Below are 15,541 nucleotides of genomic sequence, written 5' to 3'. Positions count from 1 at the left end.
AACAAACTTGGTGTCCTTTTTTTTCCCACAAATAAAGCTCTCTTTTGGTGGTATTTGATCAGCTCTGTATTTTTTTTGATTTTTTGCACTATAAACAAAAAAGACCGACAATTTTGAAAATAAAAAATTATATTTTTTACATTCGGCTATGAAACATATAAATAATAAAAATTGGATTTTTGTCTTACCGTAAAACCCTCATCTCCAAAGATGGCTTTCCGCCATCAGGCATCTGTGCTGGTCGTCTGTTCATACCTTCACAGAATTTTATAAGGTGGATGTGCTGGCATCTGCAGATGCCTCTTTTGGCCGCAAAGTTTTGCAGGCTGCTGTTTAAGGAGGTTTTTTAGCCTTCCTTGAGAGTGTTTAATTTTTTTTTCCAGGTGGGCCTCATCTTGATGTTCTGATGAGTCCTATGTCACCTGTTTGGCTATGTTTGGCCTTGGGGACTTATTTTTCTGCTGTTCCCACCCCTCATTTTATGGCACTGCTTTGAGACGTCCCTACTGATATGGATCAGAGACTGCGTCCGTCAATGAACGATAGGGAAAATTGGATTTTTGTCTTACCGTAAAATCCTTTTCACTGAAGTTCATTGATGGACGCAGTACCCACCCCTTGAATTGGGTTGGTATTATTTTTATCCGACACTGCTTTGATACAAAACTGACATCCTATAGCAGGAAGAGAGAGGGAGTATACCCCCTGGGACTGCCCATAGGCATAGCCAGAACTTTTTTCTGCCTAGTGTCCTACTCCTAGGGGGCAGCATAACCCCACTGATATGGATCAGAGACTGCGTCCGTCAATGAATGATAGAGAAAATCTAATTTCCTTAGGGGGCGGGGAAGTAAGTAATGATACCACTAGTTATAACTCACGAGCACTATTGGCTTGCACCTCTAGTGCTTCGTTCCTGAATGAAGCCCTAGAAGCAGACTCGGGGGGGGGGGGGGGGGGGATCAGTGTCCTTCAGCAAAGTTGTTGTTGAAGGTACGGAACACAATACGGTCTCTATTTAGGTACTCAGGATTCAAAGTATACGCCCATCTGGGATAATAAAAACCTACCCGAGCTCAAAGGGCTGGAGAACATTATTAACTGAAAACAGAGGGGAGTGGTAAGACTATCGCAATTCTATGTAGCGGGGGTACTTAGGACATTTCAGGAGTTGAAAGAGGAATTTGGGTTTTCAAATAAAAAATGTTACCAGTACTTACAGCTAAGGCACGCACTGACAACACAAGTTAAAAAGAGAAAGTTAGAATGGAGTAGTGCCTTCTTATCGAAAACGCTGGTAGATGCCACTTCCTTAAGGGGTTGATCTCAAAACTCTATAAAAACATACACAAAGTATTGGAAAAGGATTTTCAGCTTTCTAGTAGAGCAAAATGGGAGGAGGATGTGGGGGGGGGGGGAGTTAACATATGGCCAATGGCAGGGCTCAAAATTTCAAGTCCTGAGCTACTAGCCAGGCCTTAAGGGTTACTTGCCACTACTTGCCCCACCTAACCCCTACCCTGCCCCGCCCCTAAATGCGCCCTCAAAAAATTATTTTATAAAATTACACTGTTAAATGTTTTTGCATGACTGTAGAAGTTGCACAAATAAATATTAATAACAGTGTGAACAGTGTGATTGTATGTGCGTTTTACCTGGATTTTAGGTGCACTTCTATTGAATTCTATTACACAGTGCATTTTCTGAAGCCGCATCAAAGATGCAGCATGCAGGACTTTAAAGTGCTTTCATGAAAACGCACTTTGTAATAGAAATTCAATAGAAATGCACCTAAAATCCAGGTAAAACGCACATACAATTACACTGGCCAAACCACAGTTCACCAGTTATTAGGGATAAGAGACTGAATGGGGGGGGGGGGGAGGGGGGTTTGGGTTGTAATAATACATATTAATGAAGAGCAGAGTGAAGGGCTGTAGAGAAAGTGCTAAGACTGTATTTTGGGACAGGACTGGGTCAGCTAAATGGCTGCTTGGAATGCTCAGAGCTGGGACCAGAGGCTGCAGGACATACAGTACAGATTTATGGAGAGGACAGCTGAAAGATAGAAGTATATGAAGGGTTAATGTGAACAGAGGACTTACGATTGTGCAGGGAAGATAAAGACAAGTGTGAGGACAAAGCGAAAGTAACCTGGCCGAGTAGAACAAACCAACAGGGGAGGGGAGCTTGGAAGGAGAGAAGTGATTAACGGCTGCAGGAGAGATAAGTGGCTGGAACGGAGGAGTCCAGAAATCATGCATCGTGCTGCTGCAATAACAGGAGGGAGAATGACATTCACTCCTGTCAGGCAGGTGAAGGCAGAAGCTCCTAGTGCGCTCATCACAGATATGGACACTGCCCACCCGTGCATGTCCAGACAGTGTTCTGTTTCTTCCTCTCCTTGCTCGCATTCAATCATTTTTCACTCGCAAAATGCGAGCAGGCGAGTGAAAAATTTAAGGGCTGGCCAATGGAATGGTATAGTAACCTCATTAGATTTATTATCCTTATCGGCAGCCCAGAAATGAACGCAATTCTATATTATCCACAGAGCATATTATACACCCTAAAAGATTGTTTTTGTTTGGGGGACGTCCAGATGCATCTTGACCCAGGCGTGGGGTTGCAGATGGGGATTTGATCCATATGCTCTGGAGATGCCCCAAACTACACAGATACTGCGTAGAGGTGTTAGGTAAGATAAGTGTAGTATTTGGAATAAGCCTATGGTTGGATCCAATATTATGTGTATTGGGGTATATGGAGCAGTATGTGGGATCTGCGGCTATACGAACAGCAGTTCTGAAGTTTCTCTACCAAGCTAGGAAGGTGATGACCTGGAAATGGATAAGTTCTAGGCCATCTTCTATAATGGACTTGTTGAGAATGGTCAATAATACAATAATAAAGGGAAAAACTGGCCTATACAAGGAGGGGATGTAAAATTAGATTTGAAAAGACATGGAAAGCATGAATGGATCCGCCAGGACTGGTACCCGAGATTGAGAATATATAGGTCTGTTTTTTGTAACATAACTTTAGGTGATATGGGGAGGGGGAGAGGGAAGTTAAGATGTATGTATATATAGAATTGGTTTTACCTCTTTTTTTGTATAGAAATTATGTTTTTGGGGAAAAAATAAATAAAAAGAATTAAATAATAGGAAATAAAAAGAAAAATCAAATTTTTCATTAATTTAGCTCAATATGTATTCTGCTACATGTTTTTGGCCAACAAAATCCCATTAAGCGTATATTGATTGGTTTGCACAAAAGGTAAAGCATTTACAAACTTTGGGATATTTTTATTTATTTATTTTTTACTAGTAATGGCGGTGATTAGCAACCTATTGCGGGACTGTGATATTGCAGCGAACATTCGGATACTGACACTTTTGATACTTTTTGGGGACCAGTGACACTAATGCCCCATACACACGTGCAGATTATCTGCAGACTTTTGTCTGCAGACTTACCTTTTCGATGTAGTGCAAGGGCCTGCCGGATTGCATACAAATTGAAAGTGTTTAGGTTTGACCTCATATTATATGGTTTTGGTAAGTCTGCAGACAAAAGTCTGCAGATAATCTGCACGTGTGTATGGGGCATCATACAGAGATCAGTGCTAAAAATATGCACTGTCATTGTACTGACACTGGCTTGGAAGGGGTTAACATCAGGGGCGAGCAAAGGGTTAATTGTGTGCCTAGCCAGTGTTTTAGTACGGTGTGGGAGGTGCTTAAACTAGGGGAAGGCATGGATCCATGTCCCCGCTTTACAGAAACACAGGATCCATGCCTTCCCTACTGACAGAATGGGGATCTGCCTTGTTTACATAGGCAGACCGCCTTTCTGCTCGATCATCGGCGGATGCCAGGGCACATGTGTGGCCACAGCGGAAGTGAGCCGCCGGCGTTGCGCATGCGTGCCGGATCGTGTGTGTGTGTGTGTGTGTATGTGACCCGGTGTACAGATGCCGCCCTGTAGCAGTAAAACTGCTATGGAGCGGACCTGAAGTGGTTAATCAGAAACCCATTCGATTTTAGACAACTAAAATACGACTAAATCTAAAACAATTCAGATGGCTAAAATACGATTAAATCTAAAATGGCATTTTAGTAAAAAGACTATGGCTAAAACAAAATCAAAATTTGACATCAAAATAAACACTGCACCAAATAGACTAGCAGGGAGGGGAGACACTTTGTAGTGTAACGAGCGCTGGTTGGGTGCACATCAGGAAAAGGTCAGGCTTTCCTAAAGCTCAGCAGGAGCGCATTTGCTGAGCGAGTAAATGAGGCACCGGCCACAGTGAGAAAAAAAAAAAAAAAAAAAAAAACAACAACTTTATTACTTCAGGTTACCCACGCACACGGTGCTCAGAACAAGCACATGCTGAGCAGCCAAATCAAGATCCGGTGTCAGCTCTGTTAGGCTCCATTCACTGGGCGTTTTGGGATTGTGGCAGATTCTGCCTTCGATCTCAAAACGCAGCAAATTGCATTGCGTGAAGCTTGTTGCTCCTTTTTGGGTGACAAGCTTCACAAGATGCGATTTGCAAAACCACGCCATGTTTTAGGTGCCACTGAAAATATTGGCACCTAAACCAATGAAACCGACCTGTTAAAAAAAAAAAAGAAAATATTGGCACCAGAAGCTGCATTTGCAATTGTAGTACATTTTAGGACCGCGGGCAGAAACGAAGGACAATCCTTCGAAATGCATCAGCCAGCAGGGGCCCCTGCATGACCTCCCTAGGGTCTGGAGACTGTATATTCCAGGACTTCTAAGCCACAGAGAAGATTGGATGTTTCTAGCACAGTTGCATCTCATGTTTGTAAGTCATTTTTATATTTTATCTGCAATCATTTATGTGGGATAATGCTGGTGCGCTCGCTTTTTCTTTTCATGTTTTAGATATATGAAGGACATCCCCAGTCCTAGAGGGCAGCAAAGCCTGAAGTAATACCCCTGATGAAGTGGATCATTACCTCCACCTAAGCTGGGCCATCACACTTATGCGCAGGAGTATTTTTTTTCTTTGGGTATCCACACTGATGCGAATCTGATACAGATCAAATGCGATCCAAAAGGCAAAGATTTGGATATCATGTGAAAATACATTGATTTCTATGATGCACGTTCACATCTATGCGGTGAGATTTTGATCCTGTTAAAAAAAAAAAGGGTCCTATGCTAGATTGGAACGATGTGCTTCAAACTCGCACAGCATAGACTATGGTGCCATTCTGAGATAACTGTTCACATAGCATGTGATTCATAGCTGGTTTTGCATAGAAGTGGATGGAAGGCCGTTCTGTAGAGAAGAGGGTGTATGGCAGTTCTGGCATACGAAGGCATGTTTAAAAAAAAAAAATCGCAGTACTTAATTTGCATTGCTATTCACAATCGCATCAGAATCACACCTGAATGGCTGAACAACTGCCTTTGATAATCGCACTAAAAGAGGACATGAAAATCGTACTGCATGTACTCTATATTGTCAAAAGTATTGGGACGCCTGCCTTTACACGCACATAAACTTTAACGGCATCCCAGTCTTATGCTGGCCATACGCTATACAAAAAATTGTTCAAACTCATTTTTGAAAAACGAACACTCAGCTGTGAGAGCAATCGTGCCATCATGTAATGACCGAATTTTGATCGATAAATCATTTAATGGACATAAATGCATCCGTTAATCGTTCATTTTGTCACATATGCCTAGTGCAAACAGTTTGGGCGAGAAACACATTAACCTTTCAATTTATCGTTCGGCAGAATTTTCCAAACTGTTCCTTCAATTTTTCAGCTCTGAAAAGTTAAACCGATTTTCTATTTGTGCCCATCAACTGGACAAAAAACAAACAAACGGACCAAATGACAGATTTTCGAACGATTTTTCAGCTAGTTGTATGGCCAGCATTAGTCCGTAGGGTTTAATATTGAATTGGCCCACCCTTTGCAGCTATAACAGCTTCAATTCATCTCCACCCCAAACTCGCTCATCCATGTCTTTGTTGACCTTGCTTTGTGCACTGGTGTGCAGTCATGATAGAACAGGAAGGGGCCATCCCCAAACTGTTCCCACAAAGTTGGGAGCATGAAATTGTCCAAAATGTCTTGGTATGTTGACACCTTAAGAGTTGCCTTCACTAGAACTAAGAGGCCAAGCCCAACCCCACACCATAATCTCCCATCCACCAAATGATTTGGACCAGTGTACAAAGCAAGATTCATAAAGACATGGATGAGTGAGTTTGGGGTGGAGGAACTTGACTGGCCTGTACAGAGTCCTGACCTCAACCCGATAGAACACCTTTGGGATGAATTAGAGTGGAGACTGTGAGCCAGGCCTTCTCGTCCAACATGAGTGCCTGACCTCACAAATGTGTTTCTGGAAGAATGGTCAAACATTCCCATAGACACACTCCTAAACCTTGAGGACAGCCTTCCCAGAAGAGTTGAAGCTGTTATATCTGCAAAGGGTGGGCCAACTCAATATTGAACCTTACAGACTAAGACTTTAATGCCATTAAATTTGATGTGCGTATAAAGGCAGGGGTCCAAATACTTTTTGTAATATAACTATATATAAACTATTTGGATTTGACCACAGATATATCTTATTTCTATTGCATAGTGCAGGCTAGTGACCAGAAGTGTGTGTAATTTTGTAAAGCCAACGATCAGCTTTCAATGTGGAAGCGATACAGGCGACAGTGAAGCCACAGGTTTACTGTGCTCTGCTGTTCCAGCTGCAGGCACCAGGCGGGAATCGTAGGAAAGGGCGGCAGAAGCTCAATGGACAGCCGTCCACAGACCAGAAAGTGACATGTATGAGGTCACTTCATGGACCAGCGCTGTCATTCGCTGTGTTCAGGGAAGCGGCTGATGGAAAACGATGTGTGTTCCATCAGCTGCAGTGGAGTGTAGAGGATAATTCCAGGGTCTAATAGACCCCAGATGTCTCATAGAGAGCACCTGTCACATATATGCATTCCCATAAGGGGCTAGTGGTCCCTTATGTGATTGCAAAAAAAAAAAAATCACATAAAAATAAAAAAAATTAATAAAATAGTTTTAAACAGTTAAGGAGACGACAACAACAACAACAACACACGCATGCACAAACGCATTGAGGCACCTACTTACGAAGACAGCAATATCCCTACACATGTCACACTCCTGCATAACAGCTTTTAAAGCATTGCCGATGAAAAAATACAGGGTACTGAAGTTTGTTGCCAGTTTACAAGCACACACAATTTTAAGGTTTGACATGTTGGGTATAAATTTACTCGGTACAACCTCATCTTTTATATTTACCAAAATATTTGGTAATAAAATGATGTGCCCAAAAATTAGATTTTGTTGGGTTTTTTGTTTTTTGTTTTTAACTGAATTTTTCTCCTACAAAGTGCCGTTGTGGTGGGCAGCAAAATGCACCATTACCTGTGTGGACAAAAAAAACTTTGCACAGGCCCTGTGCAGCCACCACATCTAAGGACCAACAGCTATTTTCTATACCGCTGAAATGTCCTTAGCCTAGATAGTGAAAATGAATACAACCAGGACATCAAAAGGACTGGTAAATTGCATTAGATTATATTTTTTTGTTCTGGGTTTAGATACACTTTAAAGAGCATCCAAACCAAAACACTTACATCAAAATTTGTCGTTGCACGTTTCTTTGTTGATTATGTAGGATCATTTGCATTTCCCAGCAAAACAAAGCGATTAAAGTGGACAGAAAATTAAAATTTGTAGCTTTTGGAACTCAAACATGCCTTTTAATGGTGTAGGAAACTATTCACTGACTCCCTTTTTCTTTTCACACATTCTCTAAAGGAAAGACCTAAACATTTAGGGGTCACAACTTAGAAATTTATATTATTTTTCAGTTTTCAGTAACCTAACTTTCTTCTAAGCTCTAGCAGCTGCTTACCCTTGTACCAGTTCAGGGTATTCATGGATCTTGAACTGCTTCAATAAAAACTGGAAAATAGTTATTTTTATTACTTTTTATCACTAGGCTTTGTTAATTGGATGCCGGCTTGAACTTTTGATGCCATAGGTGTAAAACACAAACTAGAACCATTTCAAACAACAAACTGAACACAGAAGGTTAAGTCTCCATTCACACAGGTAAGACTTGTCAGGCGACTTGGTCAGCCTGACAAGTCGTGCACCGTCGCGTCCCATAGTGTAGTACAGGAACGGTTCTAATAGGAGCGACACAAGTCGCTCCGACTTAGAAAAAGTGTCCTGTACTACTTCGGGGCGACCTGGGGCGACTTGCATAGACATTAATTTTATGAAGTCCGTGCAAGTCGCGCTGCATGCGACTTCACAGGTCGCCCCCTAAGTCAGAGCGACGTAGTGTGAACCGAGACTTAAAGGTATAAAACCTTCTGCCTTTATAAACAAAGTTGCAAAATCTAGAAAGGTTTCTGTTAAATTTAGATATGCTTTAATATTCCTAACAAGCAGTAAATAACTTCCCAATGAATGATTTAGTACCAGCTAATGTGGAGCAATTCATCCTTACTATAGCAGCAGTGAAGTTGTTAATATTTATGCACTGTGTTCCTGCAATGCACACAAAAACATTCCTTTTGCAGGCACACGGCAGTGTCATTAAATCTTAATTAAACCCTAACACACATTGCTAACATACATGGTTTTGCATGTGCCACAACTCATGGTAACAAAGTTAAAGTGATTCTAAGGCCCCGTTCACATTGCCGCGATCCGACTTCCCGGGGCGACCTCCGAGGTCGCGGTGCGAGCAGCGCGCCGCGACCTCGGAGCGACCGGCACGGACTTCATAACATTGAAGTCTATGACGGTCGTTCCGGGTCGCCCCAAAGAAGCTCCGGACCCTTTTTCTAAGTCGGAGTGACTTGTGTCGCTCCTATTAGAACGGGTACGCAGCTTCCCTATGGAAGGCGACTTACGTCCCAGTGTGAACGGGGACTAAAAGAAACATTTTTATTTAAAAGAAAAACAAACATGCCATACTTTTCCACAGAGCATCCCCGATCTTCCTCTTCTCAGGTCCCCTGCCCTTGCCGAGTGCCCCCATAGCAAGCCACTTGCTGTAGGGGCACTCGTGCGTGCTCGTTCCCGAGACGATTCTCTGCTTCCATAAGACACAGAGAGCATGGCTCAGCCCTGCCCCCCGCTCCCACCTCACTGGCTGTAATTGACAGCAGGCCAATGCCTCCTGCTGCTACATTTCAGCCAATCAGGAGGGAGAGACCCGGCAAAGCCACGGGTCTTGTGCATATTGCTGGACCAAGATTGGGCTTAGGCAAGTATTGGGGGGTGGGGGATGTTGGGGGGAGCTACACACTAAAGTTTTTTTACCTTTATGCATAGAATGTATGAACCTAAAAAAACCTTCAGTCTTTACAACCACTTTAAAAAGGTCATGCATTCCCTTTCTGCGCTTAGCGCAGCTCATTGAATTGAATAGGCTGTCCTAAACGGTACATGCAAAACTGCACAAAATCTCACACACAGCATCACACCTTCATAGGTATGAACAGAGCCTAACCTGGGACTTGGCATGCTACTCAAATCCCACTTCCTATGCATAAGCTCTGAAGGGGTCAACTTTTCATTTTTGTAGTACATCTTGGCATAATTAAATAACTGCCAATACAAAGACTTACATATACTTTATTATTAAATACAACATGACATTCCCGTGCAAGATTTCAATGAACAGCAATTTACAATCGGAGTGTGTTGGCTACTACACACTGATTCATGGAACCTCTCTTAATATCCCACCAAGTAAAACTCACACATACCTTGTGCCCAGGCAATCTTGTATTGTGCAGACAACTAATAATCTAAGTGCATTGTACCCTCTGCCACCAAGAAATCTTTATTTTTGAAGCAGCATGACTGAGGGAAGGTGGCAGGCAGGAGAGTGTTGAACCCACATCCAAGAGCTGATCAGTCTATTCCATATTATGGGCATCAACAGGTCAGATGGAAATCACAGATACATCAAAGGGAGTTAAACATGGCAGCACAAAGAAAAAAGGTTGAAAAACACACATACCAGAGGGCTTGGGTTTATTGAGGACTTCCGAAGGTTTCTCGCTTGCATTGCATGTAGGTGACTTAGTCTGGCCTGGAAACCTAAAGAAAGAAAATATAAGGGGTCACATTACATAATTACACAGTCTGGATGAAAATAAAGGCACAAGTCCATTCAGTTCAACCAATAGAAAAAAAACAAAACACACAACCTTCATATACACAATCCTATACCCATAGTTGATCTAGAAGGCAAAAACCCATAATAAAGCATGATCCAATTTTCTCCAGCGTGTGTGAAATGCTTTGCAAGCTCTTTGTAAAAAAACATAATAAAACACACATTTTTCCTGCAAAAAAATGTGCCTTTATTTATTTATTTATTTTTTCAAAAGGTGTACTGATTCTTTAAAGAATAACTCCGGGGTACCTACAAAAATCAACACAGAAGCACACCTCCCTTTATAAAGCAATAAACGGTTAGATTTATAAATATATTACTTACAGTTTAGAAGAAAAGTCCAACACAATATTCATTACGTCATGACTGTAATTAAAAAAAAACGATCGGCCGTCTTTTGTCCGGTGCTGTCCTGTCGGTTGAAAAGTGCTAAAGACTGCACACAAATTTTGTCGGCCAACAACAACCGACTGCAGAAGTGATGTCATGTGATGGTTGACTTTCCGTGTGTTTTTTCTTCTCTGAGCATGCCCAGTCTTGCTCATCTGCTGTTTGTCGGCCGAATTCTGTACTGACTGAGGAACAATCGGCCGTTCTGGTGTTGGCCAACAAAAATTTTAAAGCCTGCACACCAGATTCTGTTCGGCCGAAAAGTCGCAGTCGGTTGTCGGAAGCATCATACTAACAAGCCGACAATCGGCCGATCGTCAAATATTTACAGCCGTCAGTCGCTACGTGTTTACGGGCCTTTACTCTCTATGAAATGGTACATCTCCAGTGCACCATGATGTTACCTGAAGTGTGAAGGTGAATAGCAGACCGGGCATCCAGGTGAAATCTGCAACAACCCCCCCCCCCCCCCAGAAACAATGGAAAAACAAGACAGTACTCAACAAAAATGATCGGAGTGGAGATTTAGTGGTCACCAAAAAAATAGCAGCATATTACATAACCCTGAGCAGCTGGAAAGGTCAGTCCCTGTGCAGTTTATATTTGAAATCTGGGCAAATGTATATTACGCTGATCTACAAGTGACAACAGGATAAAAGAGCGCCTCTTAAGCCGGGTACACACGGGCCGAATGTCGGGAGACAATGGCCGGTTAAAAAAAAAAAAAAAAAAAGCCAACATTCAGCTCGTGCGTCTGTCAAAAGGCAGCCATTTGGCCACCTTCTTTCTGATGAGCATGCTGGAAAACCAGCATCATACTGGCTCCTGATCAGCGCTCTCAGCCAATGGCAGAGAGCACTGATCGGAGTGTTATAGCGGGGGGGCCGTCCCCCTGTCAGAACACAACAGCTCAGCGGGCGAGATCCCTGAACTAACCTTGCATGGCTCTGACCAGAGCTGAGTTTTTTTTTTGTTCATTCTAAAAGCTAATAGTGTGTAGTGTACCCAGCTTTAGTTAAAATAGATATAACAACTACATGGTTCCTGGATGGATATTGCTCTACACTTCTGGAACTGGGAGGAAGGGTGTTATCATGAGATGGGGGCAATAAAAAGATGGCAAACAATCAAACCTCAGTGGCCCCCCTAAACTTTGATTCTCACCACTGAGAGTCATTCTCAGACAAAGGAAAGCTATATAAAGGAGCTATATGTAAATGTTTCATCACTAAGCCTGCATGATTTTAATTTGGCATGCAGAGCTTAGGTAGGCCATAAAAAGGTGCAAATTTATTTACTGCAACAAAGAAATTTGCACAATTCTCCCATCAACAAAGACAGTTCTGACAGGGGAATCCTTCCTGCTGAGCAATTGTCTTCTTACGGCAGGGGGTGGGGTAAGCCCCCGCTGGGAAAAGTCAGTGATTATCCCTAGCGGCTATAGCAGCCACTTCCCATAATTGAAAGAAAATCCGGCAGGCTGGTTGTACCCAAGGTGATCAATCAACTTGGTGCATTCAGCCTGCCCAATAATAGTTCAAATCTTAGCAGAAACCGGCCGAGATTCGAACCGTGTATGGCTGGCCTTAGATTCTCAGATTGTGACTAGTTCTCTTATGGTGGCATGTACATGCAGTTACACATTCATTAAAACAATGTTTTTTTTTATCTAAATAAAAAAAAAAAAAAGGAAGAAAAATAGTAATCTTTCCACAATTCCTTACACAGCAAAGTAGGTGGATATATAGTATAAGTGAATCAGGCTCTACTGCACCACACAATACTTCAAATCAAATCCAACATGTTTCAGACATTTGGAGAGGTGTTTAGGTAGCTAATAGAAGAAGGATAGCACAGGCTGCAAAGAATGGATATCTTTTAGCAGGTAAAAGTTTACATATACACTGATCAGCCAAACAATTCTAACCAACTACTTAATATGAAGTAGGGCCCTCTTTAACCACTTTAATACAGGGCACTTCCCTCCCTTCCTGCCCAGGCCAATTTTCCCCTTTTAGCACTGTTGCATTTTGAATGACAATTGCGCGGTCATGCAACACTGTACCTACACCAAATTTATGTAATTTTCCCCCCACAAATAGAGCTTTCTTTTGGTGGCATTTGATCACCTCTGGGTTTTTTCCTTTTTGCTAAACAAATAAAAAAAGACCGAAAAGTTTAAAAAAAAAAAAAAGTTTTTTTGTTTATGTTATACAATTTTGTAAATAAATAAGTTTTTTCCTGCACTGATGAGCACTGATGAGACTGCACTGACAGGCACTGATGAGGAGGCACTGATGGGGTGGCACTGATAGGCGCTGATATGTGGCACTGATAGGTAGCACAGATATGCAGCATTGGTGGGCACTGATAGGCGGCACTGCTAGGCACTGATAGGCGGCATTGATGGGCACTGATAGGTGGCACTGATGGGCACTGATAGGCGGCACTGGTGGGCACTGATGGGCGGCACTGATGGGCACTAATGGGCACTGATAGGCGGCACTGGTGGGCAATAATGGGCACTGGTGGGCGACACTAAAGGATGGCAATGATGGGCACTTGTGGGCAGCACTGACTGGGAGGGCACTGGTGGGCAGCACTGATGGGGAGGGCAATGGGGGGCTCCCTGAGCCCTGATTGCCATCCCTGGTGGCCATAGTGGCATCCCTGGGGTCATAGTGGGCATCCCTGGTGTCATAGTGGGCATCCCTGGTGGATCTAGTGGCATCCCCCCCCCCCCCCCCGAGGGTCTGCACTGGTAATCAATGATCTGATTACCAGTGCCGACCCCCCCGCCGATCGGCGCTCCTTTACTCGTGCCTGTCAGGCACGAACTAAGGAAAGCCGATCAACGGCTGTTCCTATTTACTATGTGACCAGCCGTGATTGGACACGGCTGATCACATGGTAAAGAGCCTCCAGCAGAGGCTCTTTACCGAGATCGGAGATGCAGGGTGTCAGACTGACACCTCGTATCACCGATCGCCGCTCTGCGCGCCCCCGGGGGGCGCCCAGAGCTGTGTTATCCTGCCGCCGTCATATGACGTCCAGTCAGGATAACACAACCACATTCCCGCCGTTGTTTTGTAATAGGGCGGGCGGGAAGTGGTTAACCACTAAAACAGCCCCGACACATCAAGGCATGGACACCACTAGACAAAGTATCACACTGCCTCCGCCAACTTGCCTTCTTCCCATAGTGCATTCTGGTGCCATCTCTTCCCCAGGTAAACAACAAACATGCACCCGGCCATCCACATAATGTGAAATAAAATGTAATTCATCAGACTAGGCCACCTTCTTCCAGTCTGTTACGACACAGCCCATATGCAACAAACTGCAATGCACTGTGAGTTCTGACACCTTTCTTTTAGAACCAGCAATAACTTTTTCAGCAATTTGAGCTACAGTAGCTCTTCTATTGGATTGCACTATACATGCCAGCCTTCATTTCCCATGTGCATCAATAAGCCTTGGTTGCCAATGACCCTGTCACCAGTTTTCCTTCCTTGGACCACTTTTGCTTGGTCCTGACTACTGCAGACCGGGAAAATCCCACAAGAGCTGCGGCTTTTTCGTTTCTCTGACCTAGTCGTGTAGCCATTACAATTAGGCCTTTGTTAAATACTTACACTTGCATATTCTTTCAGCTTTCAACACATCAACATCAGGGACGTCATGTTCGCTTGCTGCCTAATATATCCCACCCACTTTCAGGTGCCATTGTTATGAGATAATCAAGGTTATTCACTTTACCCATCAGTGTTATGTTATTGCTGATCAGTGTATGTAATTTAAGTGGTTTGGCTGGAGATCCACTTTATTTGTGGCAAAACACTACATTCAAACTTGTTAAATGCTAAAACAAAAAATATATTAGGGGACCAGACACACAAGCCAGAAACACTTACCTCTCTGTGCAGATGGTGACATGAGAGGGAAGGAGCCGGTCAGAATACTTTCGAATACTGGGTCGGGGAGCTCCCTGTCTAGCTCTGTAGAGTCCCCCTGCTCCCACCATGGTATAACGCCGGTGATGCCACAGGCTCCTCCCGTCTCGCCTTCGTAGAACCAATCGCTCTGTTCATCGTCACCTGCAACACAAAACAAAGCTTGTATTTGAGCAGTGACTACTCCCTCTGATCCTGTAATTTACTAAACACACATTCACGATCACTGCCCTGGTGAGAACTGGTACTACCACACTAACCACCCTTCCCCAGCGGCTTACCCACCTTAGTTCCAGAACCACAGCCTATTCCGTTATTACCAGCTTTTCCAGCTAGAATCTCTTTAGCGCACTAAGTCCTCTAAGGCTAAACCTGGCCAAACACCAAGACTCAGTATACAACTCTATGATGCCCTATAGCAGTGATGGTGAACCTTGGCACCCCAGATGTTTTGAAACTACATTTCCTATGATGCTGAACTACACTGCAGAGTGCGTGAACATCATGGGAAATGTAGTTCCAAAACACCTGGGGTGCCAAGTTTTGCCATCACTGATCTATAGGGACTCAGGTGCAGAGAATGTCAATGGACTGGCTGTCAACAACAGAGGAGCCTGCAACTGTACAAACAAAGGCAGCAGCAAGGGCAGGGGATGGGTGTAGGGTTAGTGTAGTTTAGCTGGGGGTTAGCGAATGTTTAAAATAAAAGGACAAATGAAATTTGAAGCATCTGTCTCCATTAGGAAGACTTGCCCCTCCCACTTTCTTCCATCACAGAAAGTGAAGGTAAATCTCTCCAATATTGACACCAATACAATATTTTTAGTAAAGCATTAGAAATAGTCGTAATCTCTGTCAATGTTTTTATTACTGTCTGCGTCTTCTTGTTCCCCTGACAGCACCTCCGTTTCTTTTACCTGTGCCTCTTGTACCTGTGCCACTGGAACATGAAGTGA

The 15,541-nt window shown here is 43.3% G+C and overlaps 1 protein-coding gene across 1 annotated transcript in view; it reads right to left on the bottom strand.

The window, feature by feature from the left end:
- GPATCH2 (G-patch domain containing 2) overlaps window positions 1-15,541 on the bottom strand; it is a 303,764-nt gene that overhangs the window by 259,921 nt on the left and 28,302 nt on the right. The window contains exons 4-5 of the mRNA XM_082249587.1: window positions 14,547-14,729; window positions 10,084-10,163 (exon numbers count right to left, since the gene is read on the bottom strand). Coding sequence (XP_082105713.1) covers window positions 10,084-10,163; window positions 14,547-14,729 — 263 coding nt within the window. The remainder of the gene's footprint in view (window positions 1-10,083; window positions 10,164-14,546; window positions 14,730-15,541) is intronic.

Source organism: Pelophylax lessonae (genome assembly GCF_965119305.1).
Source record: "Pelophylax lessonae genome assembly, chromosome: 3".
Classification (NCBI taxonomy): Eukaryota; Metazoa; Chordata; class Amphibia; order Anura; family Ranidae; genus Pelophylax; species Pelophylax lessonae.
Note: the sequence above shows the minus strand (reverse complement) of the source record. Positions and strands in the feature narration are given on the sequence as shown.